This window comes from Ambystoma mexicanum, chromosome 6p, assembly GCF_040938575.1.
Source record: "Ambystoma mexicanum isolate Mex_15411 chromosome 6p, UKY_AmexF1_1, whole genome shotgun sequence".
Classification (NCBI taxonomy): Eukaryota; Metazoa; Chordata; class Amphibia; order Caudata; family Ambystomatidae; genus Ambystoma; species Ambystoma mexicanum.
This window is the reverse complement of record NC_090935.1, coordinates 1,424,871,280-1,424,889,481: the sequence shown is the minus strand read 5'-3', so window position 1 is coordinate 1,424,889,481 and position 18,202 is coordinate 1,424,871,280. Positions and strand designations below refer to the sequence as shown.

General features: G+C 51.0%; 1 protein-coding gene across 5 annotated transcripts in view; it reads right to left on the bottom strand.

Annotated features, from left to right (window-relative positions):
* The window catches only part of HNRNPD (heterogeneous nuclear ribonucleoprotein D), a 197,043-nt gene that overhangs the window by 117,448 nt on the left and 61,393 nt on the right, over nucleotides 1-18,202 (bottom strand). For all 5 annotated transcript variants that reach the window (XM_069626153.1, XM_069626152.1, XM_069626154.1 and 2 more), the window contains exon 3: nucleotides 16,412-16,573. In XM_069626153.1, the coding sequence (XP_069482254.1) occupies nucleotides 16,412-16,573 (162 nt within the window). The remainder of the gene's footprint in view (nucleotides 1-16,411; nucleotides 16,574-18,202) is intronic.

Genomic DNA, 18,202 nt, shown 5'->3' with positions numbered 1-18,202 from the left:
CATCCTTCATGTCCAGTGATGTCATGTAATCTTCCTGTGAAAGCAGGAGGTATTACCTTCTGTAGAGTAACCATATGAAACTTTTTAGGTTTGACAAATGTGTTCGCTGGGCGCAGATCTAGTACAGGGCGCATGGTTAAGTCCTTTTTGGGTACAAGGAAGTACACTGAATAAATACCTTCCGTTACATGGGATAGAGGCACGACCTCTATAGCTCCTTTTTCTAGTAGTTGGTCCACTTCTTGAAGGATGTGGAGGTGTTCTGGGGACATGTGTCGTCCCCTTGGGGGTCTGTACGTAGGGGAACTGTTGAATTCTATACAGTACCCGCGGGCTATGGTTGATATAAACCAGCGGTCTGATGTTATACCCTCCCATGCTGGAAGAAAGGATGTTAACCGGCCCCCGACCGGCGATGCATGGGAGGGGACCCAAATCTTTGAGTCATTTGGTGTTGGTGGCTTGGGAACCTCTAGGGGTGGGACCCCGACCTCTTCCCTTGCCACGACGTTGTCCTCTTTGGTTGTATTGTCCACTGGTGCCTTGGTTAGAGGACCAGTTAACTGCAGAGTATTGCTGCTGCTGTTGTTGTTGCTGCTGGCGTTGGCCTAGAAAAAAGCATTTGTTGCCATAACCACGTTTGTTGGGAGGCATCGAAATTTGGTCTGGGGTTTTGATGGTATCAAATTCCTTCTTTGCGGTCTCTAGTGCCTCATCCACCGCCTTACCAAAGAGGTTGGCATCTTCTATAGGTTTGTTAATTAGAGATGCTTGTGTTTCAGGTTTAAAGCCTGAATTACGAAGCCATACATGGCGTTTGAGGAAGATTCCTTGGACTAGGGAACGGCCAGCCGTTTCTGCAGCATCCAGAGTATTTTTAATGATGCTTTGGTGACTAAGGTCCCTTCAGTAACCGTGGCTAGAAGCCGAGTACGCAGGGGTTCCGGTACCTCCTCTATGCCCTTACGTAGTTTGCTCCATTGTGCATCTGCGTAACTTGCCAGCAAAGAGTTAGTGGCAATTCTTGCGGAAAAGGCAGCCGAGACTAATCCTCTTTCCTTGGGCATACAATGTTTTACCCTCTTTATCTGGTGGTGCTTCGCTAGTTGACAGCGGGACCCCTGCTCTTTTCCTTGCATTTGTCACCACTAAGGAGTCTGGTACAGAGTGGCCCCTGATGTATAACGGGTCCGATGGGGAAGGACTACATTTTTCCATCCTCGGGTTGACCCCTCTGATCAACGCAGGTGTAGATAGTGAAGGAATAATTTTTCGCTTTACTGAGGGGAGAAGGGGAACGGTTTGGCCGACAGGGGGGTTTCTCCTTGATGATCTTTTCTACAAAGTCTATGCCAGGAGTAATTACCCCAGTTTCGATTTCGAAATGCGCTGCTGCCTTGAGTAGTACTGCATTAAAAGGTAGGTTGACAGTCTATAGGAGACGTATTCCTAATAGGTGAGTCCTTGGAGGTGGGGGGGTTCAGGTTTAGGGCATCAGGGTCTGAAAACGCTGATGGGGACTGCCAGGGCTGTGAAGCGCCCTGTTCTGGGTCCTCTCCGAAGCACCCCCCCCACCATCTCTGGGTTATCTTCAAAACCTTCCTCCTCTAGGTTTTGTTCCCCTTCATTGCCCAAGAATTCGTCATCCTCCTGAAAGTGGGGGTCCCCTCCAGTGAGGTCATAAATCTACATCCTCTTGGGGGGGGCGGGGGGGGGCGGCGGTGGCGGGGCGGCGGGAGGTGGGGAATCAAACAGCCTAGGATACTTGGCCCTAGGATCCTCCTGAGGTCCCTCTCTTGATCTCTTGGGTGTTGGAAGGTTCCGAGTCTCCATAAACCTCTCCATTTTGTCCATGCAAAACTGGAGTCTCTCTAGGGTTTCATGAGGTACCCCAGAGCGGGCGGGGGGCCGGGGGAAGGGAGGGCCTATCCCATACGGAAGAAAGGTTCCTCTCCCCTTCTGAAAAGCCTTCTGGTAGGCTAGGAGTCCCTCTCGACAGAGGGGGCAGTTCCTGCCTTCCTTCTGACCTTTTCGGCATCTCCCGGGCCTTATGAGCGGTGACCGACATTTCTTTCGCCGTCAGTCTCTGGCTATCAGTGGAAATAACCCTTGCCAGGCTCTCGACAACTAAACTGTCTGTCGAGGGTACCTCCGGCGTCGAAGTTACAGGCATCGCTTGCTCTATGCCGACGGGCGCTCTCCGACGGTGCGCGTCGTCTGGCGGTTTAGTGATAGCGCCTTTGTCTGGGGGTAGCCCAGTCGATAGTCGCGTTTGCGGTTGCGAGGGGGGGCTTAAGACTCTTACAGTCTGAGGAGGCCGCCGGTAGGACCTGCATCTCCGTTGGCGCTAATGCTCTCTTCGTCTTCGACGAGGAAGAGCCGTGGGTCGCGTGTTTATGGGAGTGTTTTATGTGTGCGTCAGTGTCGTCGGGGTGTTCATCCCATAAGCAGGGCATGAGCCGAGCTTGTCGGGGCCGGGGACAGATGAGGAGCGTGAACGCTCCTTAGAGAGGTCTACGACTTCCGAAACGGACGTCGGGGTATCACATTCCTCGTCACTTTCGGCGGCGGCAGGTGATGAATCAGACCTAGACTGCCCACCTTTTGACCCTGCGGTCTTTAAAGTCTTTGGCTTAAAAAGCCGACAGGCCACACAGCCATAACTTTGTGGTCGAGGGGCAAGCAACGGTTACACCGTTTACGCTCGTCTTTCCAGCTAAACTTGCCCTTGCAACGCGGGCAAAACCTAAAGGGTGTCCTCTCCATAGCTGAGGAACCGATTGCATGTGACAACAACCCCGAAGGAAAAGGAGGGGAAGGGAAAGGCATTCTCAAAGAGAAACATTAAATGTCCCACAACCCCACTCTCCCTACTGTATTTGGCCGGCGAGGCCAGACCACGTGTTCGGCAAACGCCGAACAACCTCCTCCATCGAAGGCACCGCCATCGGAGATCTTGATCGGCGGTGAACAGCTTTGCAGCTATGACGCCGAAGGAGGGGTGTGTAAAGTAATAATATAGTTATAAGTTAATAATGACCAAAGGTCGAATAATGTTTTTGCAATGTCTCTTGAGGAGCTCCGCGTAAAGGCGACCAATATCTGGGCGGAAAAAAACAATCTGAGGGACCTCGACGCGTGAGGGATTGTGGGTACACTGCACGTCACTGTAGGGATAGTGTTACAGACACGACTTGTCGACGTCCCCTTTTCGACTACGAAAAACAAAATGCAATGCTCCGCAGTGACCACTATGCACAGCATGTGATTCTAAGCAGATTAACAAACATCAGAAAAGGGGATTACCCACCCTTGTTCCTCTCCGCCACAAGTACCGGTTCTACAGCACCTTCCTCTAGCAGGGTTAAAAATTCAAGCACAAGGAGCGGATTCAGAACTTTGAAAGAGTTGCTCCCTGGTGGATGATCCAGAGGCCTTTTTTGAAAAGGAAGGCAGTAACCTTGGGCGTTTCCAGTGCCCAAGCATCTGAAGTAATGCCTCGCCATTCTTTCAGATGCTGAGAAAGTCTGCCTCCCACCGGGGTCTTGCGAGTCAAGGCCTCAGAGTGGTTTTGAGGTGGCTGATGCGGCAGCCGAGGGTAAAACTGCTGCTGCTTGGGCTGACTTTGCACCCCTCTTTCGTCTACCACAAGGGAATCTTCTCTGACCAGCTTGTCCTCTTCCAACTGAGGAGTAGAATTGAAAGGACCAACCCCTCCAAGATGATGAACCAGGGTAGGAGTGTTGAGGATGTCTTATGGTGGCACTAAGATTTAGCCGCCGCTCAAGGTCTGTAGCTTTTCCAAACTCGTCTGCCTTGCTGCTGAACAGCCTCTAGCTGTCAAAAGGCATATTGAGGAGTAAAGACTGCACATCTGGTGCAAATCCGGACTTCCTCAACCACGCAAATCTGCGCAAAACTGCTAGTTGCCATGGATCTGCTGACGCCATCTACAGTATCCAGACCTGGCTGGAGGCATTCACACATTGCCTCCTTACCATCCTTGATAGCCAGGAAGCTGTCTTCTTCAGGGATGCGGTCATCCGCCATAGCTACGCAGTCCAACACGGTAAACAAAATCTTTGACAAGGCACAGTTGGGTTAATTGATTTTAAAGCATACTACGAGCAGTACATATTTTTCTAGCCCAGGTGTCCACTCATCCCTATGGGGAGGGATAGAGGGGTATTCGATGTAGCAGCTTGAACCACCAAATCTTCTGGAGTTGTGTGCTTTGTTAAGTACTCTCGGTCAATGCTGGATGGCATATTTATTTTGCAAAAATAAATCTGTTGAGACAATTATTTCTAGGGCAATGTCAAAAGGCAAAATTGGATCCCTTTGGGGACCCTGATCCAAAGTATCAGATCATCCTGCTCGAAAGAAGGTGTAGGCCTGCGCCAACCTAAACATTCGACCACGTTGTGCATTAGTTGCCTATATGAGGAGTCAGCGTGGTCAGTAGGATCGGATTTACCAAATTCCAGTTCTGGCGAGGCATCTATAACGCTGGCCGATTGGAGGTGATCATACAAGTTTTTTAACCTAGACTCCTCTAGCACATTTGGGGCGCCATATTGTAAACCAAATGGTGGAGTATTATCGTCTGAAGGCTCATTGTCTTCATAGATTGAGAATAAAGACTTAAAATCTCTCTGGCAAGGGTTTGAAAACCTTTCCCAGAGTTACTATTGGTTTCGACAACTTTTAAGAAATAGTCAACGACTTTGAAGTTGTAGTCGATTTAGTCGATGGTTCCGACGCAGATGGTGTTAATGAAGCAGTCGGAGTGACTTTTTTCAAAAGGAATCCTCGATGGACTGTTCCTGGCTTGTCGAAGCCCTCGACAATTTTTCGTCGGATCGAGATTTTTCTCGATGTCAATTCGGCTTATGGTTCGGATTTGAAGATTTTAATGGTTTCTGCTCAGACTTCGCTTTGTCGTCTTAATGCAGAGCGACAGGGGAATGGCCCTTCTGCCTGTCCTTCGAGGTGGCCAGGCCGCATTCAAAGATTTTAAGCATTTCTTTACTAAATGCCTCCCATTGAGCTGGGAAGTCTGACTTAGTTGGGACATTTGATTACCTCAGCCGAGGAATCACTAGAGGTCGAATGTGACCGGTGATGGGGTTTCTTGGCCTTATTAGAAGACAATGAATGGCGCGCTCAACTATTTTAGATCTTTCCGCCGGAGACTCTTAACTCATTGGATTTTCTTTTGGAACTCGAATTAGACTTCGAAGGCAACCTCCCCACCACCAATTTACCTTCATTCTCTCAGAGCCTTTTTGGTCATCGCCTGACAGGAGTTAGTCGGAGGAATGGTGACATGCATTGGGGGTGGAGGGGGGGTTCAGTGATTGACCTCTTCGATCCACAGTTTTGGCACTTCTTTAAGCCCGTCTTAGGCCTTGATGGAGCGGACTGATGAGACATTTTCGTTTCCAAAAATAGTGACGAAGTACAGTGAAGAAGCGAAGCATGCCGTAATTGTTCAAAGCGTTAGCGCGGAAAAACAGAACTGAAGCCAACGGGCGCTGCATGCGCTATTTATACTGATAACGTCATCAAGATGTGCCACAATCAAGGAAGCGACATACAAACTCTGCTTCAGATGGCATCATACCCCGCAGAAGCTTAAAAGAATGCATCGGCAAATTTCGCCACTATGCTGGATGGGTTGTGGCGCACATTAAGGACATTGCAGGGGTTCAAGCTTCCGTTGGCTTGAATGGTAGTTCTGCTGTGAGCGGTGAAGGAAAGCATTTATGCAGCAAGTGGTTCTCAGGCGATCCTACTCCCACACATGCTCACTGCAGGCAGAATGGTCCTGGTTCACCAGTGGAAAGACCTGGACGTTCTGGGGGTGGCTTTATAGTGGGTACGACTGTTGGGGGGTGTTATCCATGGAAAAGGTGTGTGTGTTGGCCTCAGGCGCCTCTCAGAACTTTCTGAAAGTTTGGATAAAGGACAGAGCACCATTACCACAGGTTGTATTTGCTAAGTAATTTTTCAATATTATGAGGGGTTTCACATACTAGGGCTGGGAGGAAGGACCAGCCTTCTTTGTTCAGAAATTATAGGTTAATTATAGGTTATTCACCATAGTGACTAATGTACTCTTATTCCATAGTCCCCTTTCCTCCATACTGTATGGGCATGCCTTCCAAGGGACAGGAGACAACCTTTTTCACCAGAAAAAAAACCTACCTCCCTTTAAATTTAGAGGCGTACTGCCCAGGGAGCATGCGCTGCCCTGACTCCGCCCTCCAGAGCCACACCTCAATTGATGCATCTACAATAGATTTAACATTGCCTAATGACACCAGTATTATTGGGGGGGGGGGGGGGGTTGGTGGGACGTATGTAGGAAAGGGGATTATGGACTACGTTAGTCACTACGGTGAGTAATTTATAATTACTCTTACGCCCCGTCCCCTTTCCTCCATTCTGTATGGGCGATTACAACCGATGTAGCCCCAGGGTGGAGAGGAGACCCTCCTTGAAAAATAGGTTCCTGAGAACCGCCTGTTCGAAACCCGCATCCGATCTACAGCCAGCATCCGAACAGTAATGGCTTGCAGAAAGCCGAGGGAGAGGCCCAAGTAGCTGCCCTGCTTATGACTTGCCAAGGGATATGGCGCTGGAATGCGATGGCCGTTGCCTTGGCCCCGACTACGTGGGCATGCATGTTGGCCGGGAGCGGCTTGTGCTGGGACTCGTACGCTTCTTTGATGGCAGAGAACATCCAGCGGGATATGGAGGCCTGATGCCTGGCCTCGAGCATCCTAAAGTGACAAGCAGAGCGTCCGACTTGCGGAAGCCCTTGGTCCTGTCCAAGTAGAATTTTAGGGCACGTCCGACATCCTGGCAGTGCAGCAGTGCAGTGCAGCACTTTGTGCTTCATCCTTGGGATCAGGAAAGAACGTAGGGAGGACTATTTCTTTGTTCAAGTGAAATGCAGATGGAACCTTCTACCTGGTCTTTGTGAAAGGTGGTATATGGTTCAGAGGCAACCAGCACCTGGATCTCGCTGACTCTGCGAGCTGAGGTAAGACCACCTAGTAAGGCCGTCTTGATGGTGACCAGCCTAATGTCCAGGGATGCCAATGGCTCGAATGGTTTGTGAGCCAGGGCATCCAAGACTATGTTAGGGTCCCACACAGGGTGCGGTCTCTTGACGGGTGGGTGGAGCCTAGCTAGACCAGTCAGATGTTGGACTATAGAGTTGGAGGAGGAAAAGATGCCTTCCTCAAGAGTTCCTGTAAGCCCCGATGGCTGCAAGGTATGTGCGGCCGGTGTCCACCTGTACGCCCAAATGGTTGATTCCCTTGGAGTCTGCTCAGTGGCAGAATCTGGTCCATTTGCTTTTGTACTGGGCCCTGGGGGCCGTGCTCCTGGCGCCCTGTATGATCTCCAGATTGGCCTGTGAAAGGGTAAGGTGCTCAGGTACCTTAGCTGTGAGGGCTAGTTTCCCTGGCGCGGGGTGGATGATTCTGCCCCCCTGCTGTGCCAGAAGATGTGCTGGGCCCGTCGGAAGGTGTATGGGGGGGGCACCTCGAAGGTGTATGGGTGGGGGCACCTCGAAAAGGCTGAGTAGGTCCGAAAACCATGGTCTGGCCGGCCACCATGGTTTATCAGAATGATGCGTCGGTGAGACTCCTTGATCCTGCAAATTACCCTGTGGATCAGGGGGTAGGCGGAAAGGCGTAGGCTTTCATGCCGGTTCACTGGAGGTGAAGGAACAAGTTACTTACCTGTAACTGTTCTCCAGCATGGGCCTGGCATGGATTCACATGCTCCTGAATATTCCCCGTCAGGCTGGGAATCCTCGGTAAAGAAAAAGAAAAAAAAACACAAACAAAAACAAGTATCAGTTTCGTTTCTGATCTGTCTTTCTTAGTAGTAACCAATCACTGGTCTCTGGGTCATACTGCCCCCAGCCAATGACTGCCCTCTCCTTAAGCCCCTCCCCTGGCAGCCATCCTCAGATTTGGTAGCACGTAAAGTGGCAGTAGGACCAAGTGAAGAGACGCAGAGGGGAAGGAGGGAGGGTTCGCATGTGAATCCATGCCAGACCCATGCTGGAGAACAACAGTAAGTAACTTGTTCCTTCTCCAGCGTGGGGTCTGGCATGGATTCACATGCTCATGAATATAAGAATACATAGCAGTACACACATGCACAACCACGGGAGGTGGCAAGGCTCAACATTACGCATTACATCAACATTAAGCATCTCTCACCTCCTCATCAGGCCCACCTTCAGGCGAACAGGTTGCGCAGCACTGCTTGGCCGACCCTGGACTCCTCCCTGGAATCCCGGTTGACGCAGTAGAATCTCGTGAAGGTGAGAGTCGACCTCCACATAGCAGCCCCGCAGGGGAACACCAGATAGGAACGCCGTGGTAGCAGCGATCGCTCTGGTCGAATGGGCTCTCGGACAGCCGGGCAACGGTTTGCCAACCGGTGACAGTGCATGATGCAGCCATAGAGCCATCTGGAAATGGAAGCCTTCGAGAGGGCCTTCCCTTGGTTCACAGGTCCAAAGTTCACAAACAGCTGTGACGTCTTCCGAAAACTCTTCGTGCAGTCCACATAGAACTTCAGCGCTCTAGCTACATCCAGCGAGTGCAAAGTCCTCTCGGCCGGCGACGAAGGTGACGGGAAGAAAACTGGTAACACCAAGGGCTTGTTAAGGTGGAAGTCCGACGGCACCTTGGGCATGAAGGAGGGGTGCGTCCTCAGCACCGCCCTCGTCTCGTGGAAACTCAAGTACGCAGGCTTACAGGAGAGGGCCTGGATCTGATGGCCACAAGAAACGCAGTCTTCCACGATAAGTACTTCAACTGGGCCGAACGCAGAGGCTCGAATGGCGGCCCCATGAGCCTGCTCAGCACCTCGTTGAGCTCCCACGCCAGGGCCAGAGCCTTCACCGGCGGGAATGAATGGAACAGTCCTTTCATAAACTCCTTCATCAGGCGATGGGACCACAGATGATCGCCCAGGAGTTCTGGTGTAGCGGGAAATAGCCGCTAGATGCATCTTGATGGAGGCATGAGCTAGCCCCGCCTTGGCCAGCGAACGCAGGTACGGCAGCACTCTCGAGGCCATAATCCGTAGGGGGTTAATCTTCTGTGCGCTGCACCAGACACAGAACCTCTTCCATTTGTGTCCGTAGCATTTGAGAGTTGAGGACGCCCTGGCCTTTGCAAACACCTCCTTGCAGTGCGCCGGGATATCATACCCTCCAAACTCTAGCGCTGCAGGAGCCAGGCCTGCAAGTTCAGCGACCCCGGGTCGTGATGGAGGATGGCGCCTCCTTCTCTGAAGAGAAGATCCGCGTCCGTCGACAGTTTGACTGGAGGGGGACGCTGACAAGTCCAGAAGGTCCGGGAAACCAGATCTGCCTCGGCCACGCCGGTGCGACGAGGATCATCCTGCACCGGGACCTCTTGAGTTGGTTGATGAGTCGCAGCAATGGCAACGGGGGGAACGGATACAGGAAAATGCCGTCCCAGGGCTCCTCGGCTGGGGAAACCTGCTGGCGAACCTCTGGCACGTCGCCGCCCCGAGCAGGTCGATCTGGGGTTTGCCCCATCGCAGCTCCCACTCGTGGCACGAGTGCAGCTCCCTGCTGAGTCGGCGATGGGGTTCTTTATTCCTGCCAGATGGAAGGGCACCAGAAACATCCCCTGGGCGACGGCCCAGTGCCGTAGATCCTGGGCCTCCTTAGATAGGGCTAAGGATCTGGTGCCTCCCTGCTTCCGGATGTAGAACATCGTGGTGGTGTCGGTGAAGACCCTCACCACCTTGCCCTTGAGGGATGGAAGGAACGACCTGAGGGCCCAGAACACGTCTCAGAGCTCCAGGATGTTGATGTGGAGTGACCTCTCCTCTGGGAGCCAAAGGCCTCTTGCGTGGAGACCTCTGGTGTGCACGCCCCATCCATCCACAGAGGCGTCCATCGTCACCGTCTCCTGAAGCACCGGGGTCTGAAAGTCCATGCCCGCCGCGAGATGCGGGCGGGTGCCCCACCACCGAATCGCTTGGCGGAAGGCCTCGTTGAGCGGGATCCTGTGTTTTTCCTGATTAAAAAAAAAAATAAAATAAAAAAAAAAAAAAAAACGCAAAATGCAGTAAAAGCTCGAGAGCTATAGCACGAGGACTCCCAACACTTGAAAGTGCAGTAAAAATCTGAGGATGGCTGCCAGGAGAGGAGCTTAGGGAGAGGGCAGTTATTGGCTGGGGGGCAGTATGACCCAGAGACCAGTGATTGGTTACTACTAAGAAAGACATCAGAAACAAAACTGATTTTTTCTTTACCGAGGATTCCCAGCCCGACGACGGGGAATATTCATGAGCATGTGAATCCATGCCAGACCCCATGCTGGAGAAATGTGTCGTCCAGAGAGCCGGGGCCCTGACCCTGCCAGGATGCGAACTGGGGACACTTTGTTGTGCCAGGTGGCAAAGAGATCCACTTGGGGTGACCCCACTGGAAGATCTCCTGAATGACTAGGTCGTTTAGCTGCTACCCGTAGTTGTCTGCTCCCAGCCTGCTGAGCCTGTCCGCCTTCAGGTTGGATTCCCCCGGGAGGTGGACTGCCGAGAGGTAAACCGTTTTCCAAGGCCCATTCCCACATGCTGATCACCAGTCTACACAGAGGAGGGGATCTGGTGCCTCCATGCTTGTTGGCGTAGTACATGCTGGTCGAGTTGTCTGGATGAGGACAACCTTGCCCTTGATAAGTGGTAGGAATGCTCTGAGCGCTAGCCAGGTGGCATTCAGCTCCAACCAATTGATGTGGTATTCCTGCTCCCGTCGAGTCCAGGTGCTGTGACCCCTAGAGATAGTCCAGGGTGGCTCCCCAGCCCTCAAGTGAGGAGTCTGGTGATCGTGGCCTGCGGAGAGGGCGGCCAAAAGTGCTTGTCCGTCCGTGGGTTGCAGTTCATGTTAAGTCAGGGTGTAGAGATGGAACGTTGATCTCGGATTGCAAGCCCCGCTCCTGATTCCATGAGGCCGCGAAGTGCAGCTGAATCCTTCTCATCCTTGGTCTCGTGTGCGGCACGGCTAACAGAATCGCTGCTAATAGACCCAGGAGATGTTGGTACCACCATGCCGAGGTCACCTCTCTGCTGAGGAAGTGGGCGGTGGCTCTCTTGATGGCCGAGATCTTGTCTTCCAAATGGAAAACCCTTGGAGCACGTGTCCCAAATGAGTCCCAGGAATGTCAGTCAGTGTAGGCTGCAGCTGTGACTTCTTGAGGTTGAGCGAGAAGCCCAGGTTGTGCAGTGTGTTCATAAGGACATGGGAAGAGTGGTGAACCGCTTCCGGAGATGTAGCGGTGACGAGCCAGTCGTTGAGGTATGGGTAGATGTGGAGGGCCGCTACAGCGTTGCACGAGTCTGGTAAAGACCCTGGGGGCCGAGTGGAGGCCAAACGGAAGGACTTTGTATTGGAAATGGTAGCCCATGATCCTGAACCGTAGGAAAGAACGATGGGGCTGCCAAATCGGGACGTGTAGGTACGCGTCCTTCAGGTCCAGGGAGCACATCCAGTCTCCCCTTTCCAATGTCTCCGCTATAAAAGCTGGCGCTACGATCTTGAATTTTTGCAGGGGTAAGGAGAGGTTTGAGGGTGGAAAGGTCCAGCACAACTTTAGCCCGCCTGGTTCTTCTGAATGGCGAAAATCCTGGATTTGAAGCCTCGCTGGGAGGCTGGAACTTCCTCCACTGCCTGGCTCTCTACGAGCGACCAGATCTCCGCCAAACGAGTTCTGTCCCAACCTGTAGGAGTGGAGGGGAGGAGGGAGGAGAGGCTGGGATAGGAAGGTGGTACCCCGTGGATACTACGGAGGGGATCCAGGGGTCGGTGAAATTCTGTCGCCAGAATTGTGCATGGAGAGCAAGCTTGCCCCCCACCAGAGACACGTGGACCCGAAGGGGCATGTCATGCCTGCTTTCCCTCATAGGCTGAGGAAGGGACTGGAAAAATCCCTTGCTTCAAACCCCACCCCCCTTGTGGTTTGCGCCCGTTCCGACACGGCAAGTGGTCCGGCTGCCTGGATCTGCGTTCCTGGAAACCACAGAACCCTCCATATGTACGACCCTTCTCTGAGCGCTGCTGAGATTGGGTGTATGATTTGGGCATGGTCTTTGGCAGAATGGATAAAGACTTTGCCGTTTGTGAGCTGTTCTTTTTGTCCAGCTCTTTGTCCGTAGAGGAGTGTAAGAGGTCCCCCCCACACTCGAACGGTAGATCTAGAATGTGCTCCTGGACATCCGGGTTGAATTTCGTTGCCCGGAGCCAGGCTGTTCTCATGTCCGTTGCAATGCAGATGGCACGGCCTGAGGTATCGATATGCGCCCCTGTGGATTCCATGAGGTCATGTGCCACAAGCTTGGCATCCGCTAGTCCGCCTTGAAGCGTGATTGGCATTGGGTGGGGAGTTCCAGGAGGAAGTCCGCAATTTCCCACCATAACCGTTGGTTGGCGGCAGCCAGCATGTCATCTGCGTTGGCCCGAAGCAGGTGCAAGGGGGCGTTGGAGTAGATCTCCTTGCCAAGCAGCGCCGTAGAGGAGGAGGCTGAGGCTTGGAGTATAGCGATGCCGCAGCGATCAGTGTATCCCCCCCCTCCATCTGCCTGTACTTGGCGTCCAGGTGTCGATTCACCGGCTGGACAGAGTGGGGCTTGAGCCAACCCTTTTTGGCCAAGGAGACTACATCGGTTTGCAGTAGAATTCCTGTGTTGGGAGAAGGGCGTTTCGTGAGGACTTCAGCCAGAACCCCCTCTGCCGACTGTTCGACCTCAGGCTGGGGGAGGCCAAGGTATTCTGCAAGGCCAGCAAGACATTCATGGAAAGTCCTTGCTGAGGATGGAGTGTCTGGATCCTCCGGATCTGGAGGATCTTATGGAGGAGTAGGAGGAGGAGGAGGAGGAGGGGTATAAGGCGCCGGAGGCTGGGGTGCAGGGACCGCAGCCAGAGGTAGTTGCAGAGTTGGCTGTGGAGCCGGAGGAGGAAGCTGCACCGGGATCTGGGGGCCCGATGGAGGAGTCTGGTGCCGTTAGCATGGCGGGGAGGACTTCCCTGCGTCTTTGATGATAACCCCCATCTGAGGAGACCTTATGAGGCCTAGAAACTTCGAAGAACACCTCCTCACTGGCCAAAGAGGTGGCAGGGGGGGACCAACAGGGTAGTGGGGGGCTGCTAGGGCCGCTGCATACCCTGTCCATATGGTCGCAAAGGAAAGTTGCCCTGCGCAAATGAAGGGTAGACTGTAGGCCACGTACCTGGTTGAAGCCAGTCCCAGCTTGACACTCGTTCGATGAATTCGTGGAACAGCGTCAGACGGTGCCCCTTTCTGGCGCGGCGGCCATTTTGTCGATCTGCCTGCCACGTGTCTGCGACGTGTTGCTCAGCCCGCTGGGCCTGGCCTCGTCCAAGACTCCTGCGTGTGAATCACAAGGCCTATCCTGCTCCTCGGCCCGCTAGGTACGACACCCTCGATCCGGGGTGGGGGGGGGGGTTGATAGAGCTGCGTTTAGGCACCCCCTCGGATGTATTGCCGGTATTAGGGCGTAGCTCCTCGGCCATTGAGCCGGTAAAAGGACGTAGTCCCTCGGGTGTAGACAAGAACCTTCTGGTCCCTCGACACTGGGCCCGGGAGGTTCCGTGGACCCCTCGACTCGAAGCTGTAGCAGCCTCGGGGCACATGCTGTTAGAAGGACCTGGCCGGTCGCTCCCGCGCGGGAGAGTCCCCTGGGACGGAGTCTCCTTTGCGGGGTGCGCTGGAAAATATCAGCCCTACCTTGGGCCTGGTTCGATGCTTCACGAAGTTCTTGAGATCCTCTGGAAGAGCTCCCTCCACCTGGTGAGTCTGTTCTTCAGCGCCTTCAAGGACAGCCAATCACACAGCGAACATGATTGCCAACCGTGGTCTGAGCCAAGGCAACGTAGTCAGAGCGCATGGGGGTCTGAAGTTGGGAAGAGCCTGTTGCAGGATGGACACCTGCTGAACCCTGTGGAAGTCAACATGCGGCGGGGAGGAGCGTGACGCCTGAGGACCAAGTACCTGAATGATAGATAAAACAAAAAGAAAAGACGAAGAAGTATCCACGCATGGAATTACATGGCCAAAGCCAAACCCATGAGCGCTGGTGAATTCGGCCCGTTCCAGGCGACGCGGAAAAGGGGACGGAGGTGTAGCACCCGAGGGCGGAGTCAGGGCAGCACATGCTCCCTGGTCCGCGCCTCTAAATTTAAAGGGGAAGAAGGTTTTTTCTGGTGAAAAGGTTCCATCTACCGTCCCTTGGAAGGGACGCCCATACAGTATAGAGGAACGGGGACGGGACGTAAGAGTATGTGGAATTGTCAAAGCCCTGAAGGCCAAGCATCATCATCCATGCCACAGTTGGAATTAAAGTTTAATTTGGTTTTAATTTCAAGTTTTGTAAATGTCTAAGCTCCAGAAATTGCTTGCGAATCTTAAGTGACTGTGATGCACATGCACGATAGCCTTCTTGGGAGTATATTCGTTTGTCTGCGCTTTATGAATGAAAACAGTTTACAACAAAAAAGAAGCCCAATTCTCCAGAGCGAAATCCCCTCACGGCCAGCCCTCTCCGTCCCCAACATCACCCTCAGACTAAACCACCAAACTTCCTCCCAAAACAACTCGGGCAATTATGCACCAAACAAAGGGAACCAGCCATCAAGGTTCACAAACTATTGTGAGGAGCCTAGAATAATGAAACTGACATGATGGGTCATGTTGTAGGCTATAAACTTTCATTAAATAAAGAAACCTCACTCTACTTCAAAGGGGCTTGCCCTGTCTCAACCTTGGAAATCTTTAGTGACCTTTAAGAATGTCAGTGAAAACAAATGTTCTGCTTGCTCGTCCTTCGTCAGAATCTAAACCAACACTAGAAACAGGTTTTCAACTAAAGTAAAGATAGTGCTTCCTTCACCAGGAGTAGGACTCCCTTCTCCTGGTTTAACACTCAGAAGCAATCCCTTCACTGTCCAACCAGCTTTCTTCTGTCAGGGTACCACAGAGTAATCTTTAAACACTATTTCAGATTAACTTTAGTCTCCAACTCCACCCAGAAAGAACAAAATCTCACAGCCTTATTTGGCTTCCATTTGGAACATCTTTCTTACATCTCTATTGGGTTCTTTGCCGTGATTAAGAATTTGCTTTCGGAAGCACTCCGGTTTTCCAATGGCGTTTTTAGAGCTATTGCGCAGAGGGAGATGGCTCCTGATCCACTCTGCATGGGCAGTGGTGTTGGCCGACGAGGGAGATGACTCCTGATGTACTCTGGCTTCTTGGTTTGGCTTCCTCTTCCCGCCATTCCTGTTACAATGTTCTCTGTTGGGACACAGCTCTGGTTCGTCCAGGGGTCGCAGGTTGCTTCCTCTGCAATTTTCAACACGTGCGCTGCAAGCTCCTGCTTGTTCCAGACCTCACAGTCCACCTTTCTGCAGTCACGCCACCACGATTGCTGGCAAGTCGGCTCCCAGAACTTTGTAGCAGCATCCTGTTCTTTGTGGCCTCTGTCTGGAGGGACAGCTTCTCTGAGTCTCTGGTCCTCCTGGTTTGAATCTCCCAGACAGGACTTGCCTGATGCTGGCTTCCGCATTTTCCCTCACTGTCTCCCTTTCTCCCGGAAGTACACCAGATGCTCTGCAGTCCTTTGTCACTTTTTATCCCAGACAGCGGTTTCTCCCCAATGGACTGTTTAAGTCTGTTTTGTCCATGAAAAAGTTCCTTAAATCTTTCCTTGCTATAAATGGAGTGATCTTCATGTTTGATAGCCACCTCATCCCAGTACTTGTGGTTTTGCAGGTTGTTGCTGCACATGTTCCTCTATCGTTTCTTCTTCCCTACCAATGCTGGGTATCTTAGTCCCATTACAATAGTAGAACTGTCAACTGAGGAAGAAGGAGACAGGAGTAAGGTGTTTATGACCGGATGTTGTGGGTGCATTCTCCCGAATGGCCTTCATTACCCCAAGAGGGGAGACCATCCGTATGAGGTATTCCCCCATAGTACCACACCCACAGGGACTTTTCGGTAGCGGCCTCGCCACCCTAGCCTGAAAAGGAAGGTCTCCCTCTTGGGGAGAAGTGACGAGACCTAGTAAATCGTCACACTACCAAACCAGCCAGCCGAGCAGAAGAATCTCAACGAAAAAGTATGAAGATCCACATCTAAACAACACTATGAAAATGTAATAAAACACAAGATGACGAATGTTATCATGGATTTAAAGTGGATTGCACAATCATTTTATTGATACACACCTGCAGTGTGCCATTGACTCAGAGTGGTAATGCTGTGAACAAAAAAATAAAGTTTGCAAATGTGTACATTAAACTGAAGGGCCTCTGGAAACATACCTCGCCGAAAGTGACAAAGTATTCCCTTATTTTGTCTTCAGGCGTATCAGGGGAAAGTCCTCCAACGAAAACCTTTTTTACTGGTTCTTTTGTTTTCATAGCTTTGGCTCTTTTAGGGTCAATCACTTTGTTGTTCAATTTATGTTCTTTCTGCTCCATCACCTTTAAGAAAAACAGGACAAATTGATGACTATTTTCAGATCTTTCCTCAAATGGAATGCTAAGATCAGACATTGATGGCCTTCTAGGATAAACAGTATCCAATACAAATAAGGCCCTTGCCCAACCCGACCCAGTCACATTACCATAGCACATTTACAAATAGCCACAATTTTCTTTTTTTTTTAAACTGGAAAAAAAAACCTCACAATCCATCCTTCGAGTAACTGACTAGCTCTCTTTTTAAATTACTCAAATGACAGCAAATAAACTAACTTGTTGCCTGGCAACTGAAGATTGTTTCTGCAAGAAAACCACCTTTAACTACAAGGTAAACAAGTTGAATTGTGCTGCATTTTGGGGCTACACTGCCATTAGAGTTACTACTTTTGCAGTACTTTATTTCACAGATTAATGTACTGCGATGCTTCCAGTTACATGTGTATACACTGCTTATACTTGCAAAATTACACCAAGTGGAATCAGAGAGCCAAGCTTGGTCAGATTTTTAAACGGTTGCCAAACTAAATACAATTAAACAGCTAGGGTTGGGTCTGGGACGGTCCACTGACTTATGAAGATCACATTTATGCCACACCCTCTGTACAACTGTAAATAACGTCAAGTGGCTACTTCATGTTTGGACTTCAGGTTTGTGGCATGAAAAGCAGACTTCTGAAAATTGGGGCCCCAAACTGGGCATCTATTGTGAAAGTTAACTTAATAGTCAGGTCAAATTCACTGCATTAATCAAAATTGTAAACAAAAGGTTGGTTTGAAATTCCATGTAAAAATACAAACTATTGGCACCAGTGGCAATTTCTGACAATGAACAGACTAAAACATGCTCATTAGGAACTGCTTGTAGAGTGGACATCTGAATTGAGTCATTTTGGTTGTGAACCACTTCACAAACTTTAAAATGCAAAGAACGTTAGCTCAACCTTGTAGATAGAAGTAATCAAGTTGAGAGCAACCAAAGTAATCGCACCCACCAATGTACTACAAATAACCCATGGTGGCAGTTTAAATTACAAGTAACTGTGAAAAATTAAAAAAAAAGTGGTGCTACTTTTAGGATCTGTGTGAAGAGTGGCTTGGTTTAGGGTCAAGGAGGATGACAGATTTCCCAAAAACTTAGAAGACCAAGTTACTTACCCCTGGTAACGTTCTTTCGATTGGATGTTCCCCCCACATATTCCTCATTTTATGACAATTATCCTCCCAGCTTTAGCTGCTTCGGAACTATTTCGAGTGGGCGCTATGTGCCCTCTCCATGTCCTGCAAGGGCCTCCGACAATAGCGCACGCAGCGCCCGTTGGCTTCAGTTCTGTTTTTCCACCTCCTGTAGAAGAATTACCAGACTTACCAGACTTACCATAGACCGTAGGTTCCAAGAAAGCGTAAAGTGTAAGAACACGTAAATCCTATGGCGGAGTAGGCTGGGAGGGGAGATGTACATGGAGGAACATCCAATCCAAAGAATGTTACCAGTGGTAAGTAATGTATTACCAAATGGATTGGGCCTTCCCACGTATTCCTAACCTTCTCAGACTCCCAAAGCAGTAATAATTTGGTGGTGGGAGTACGAATTTGGTTTTAACTGTGGTCGTGGACTGAATGAAGGACCGC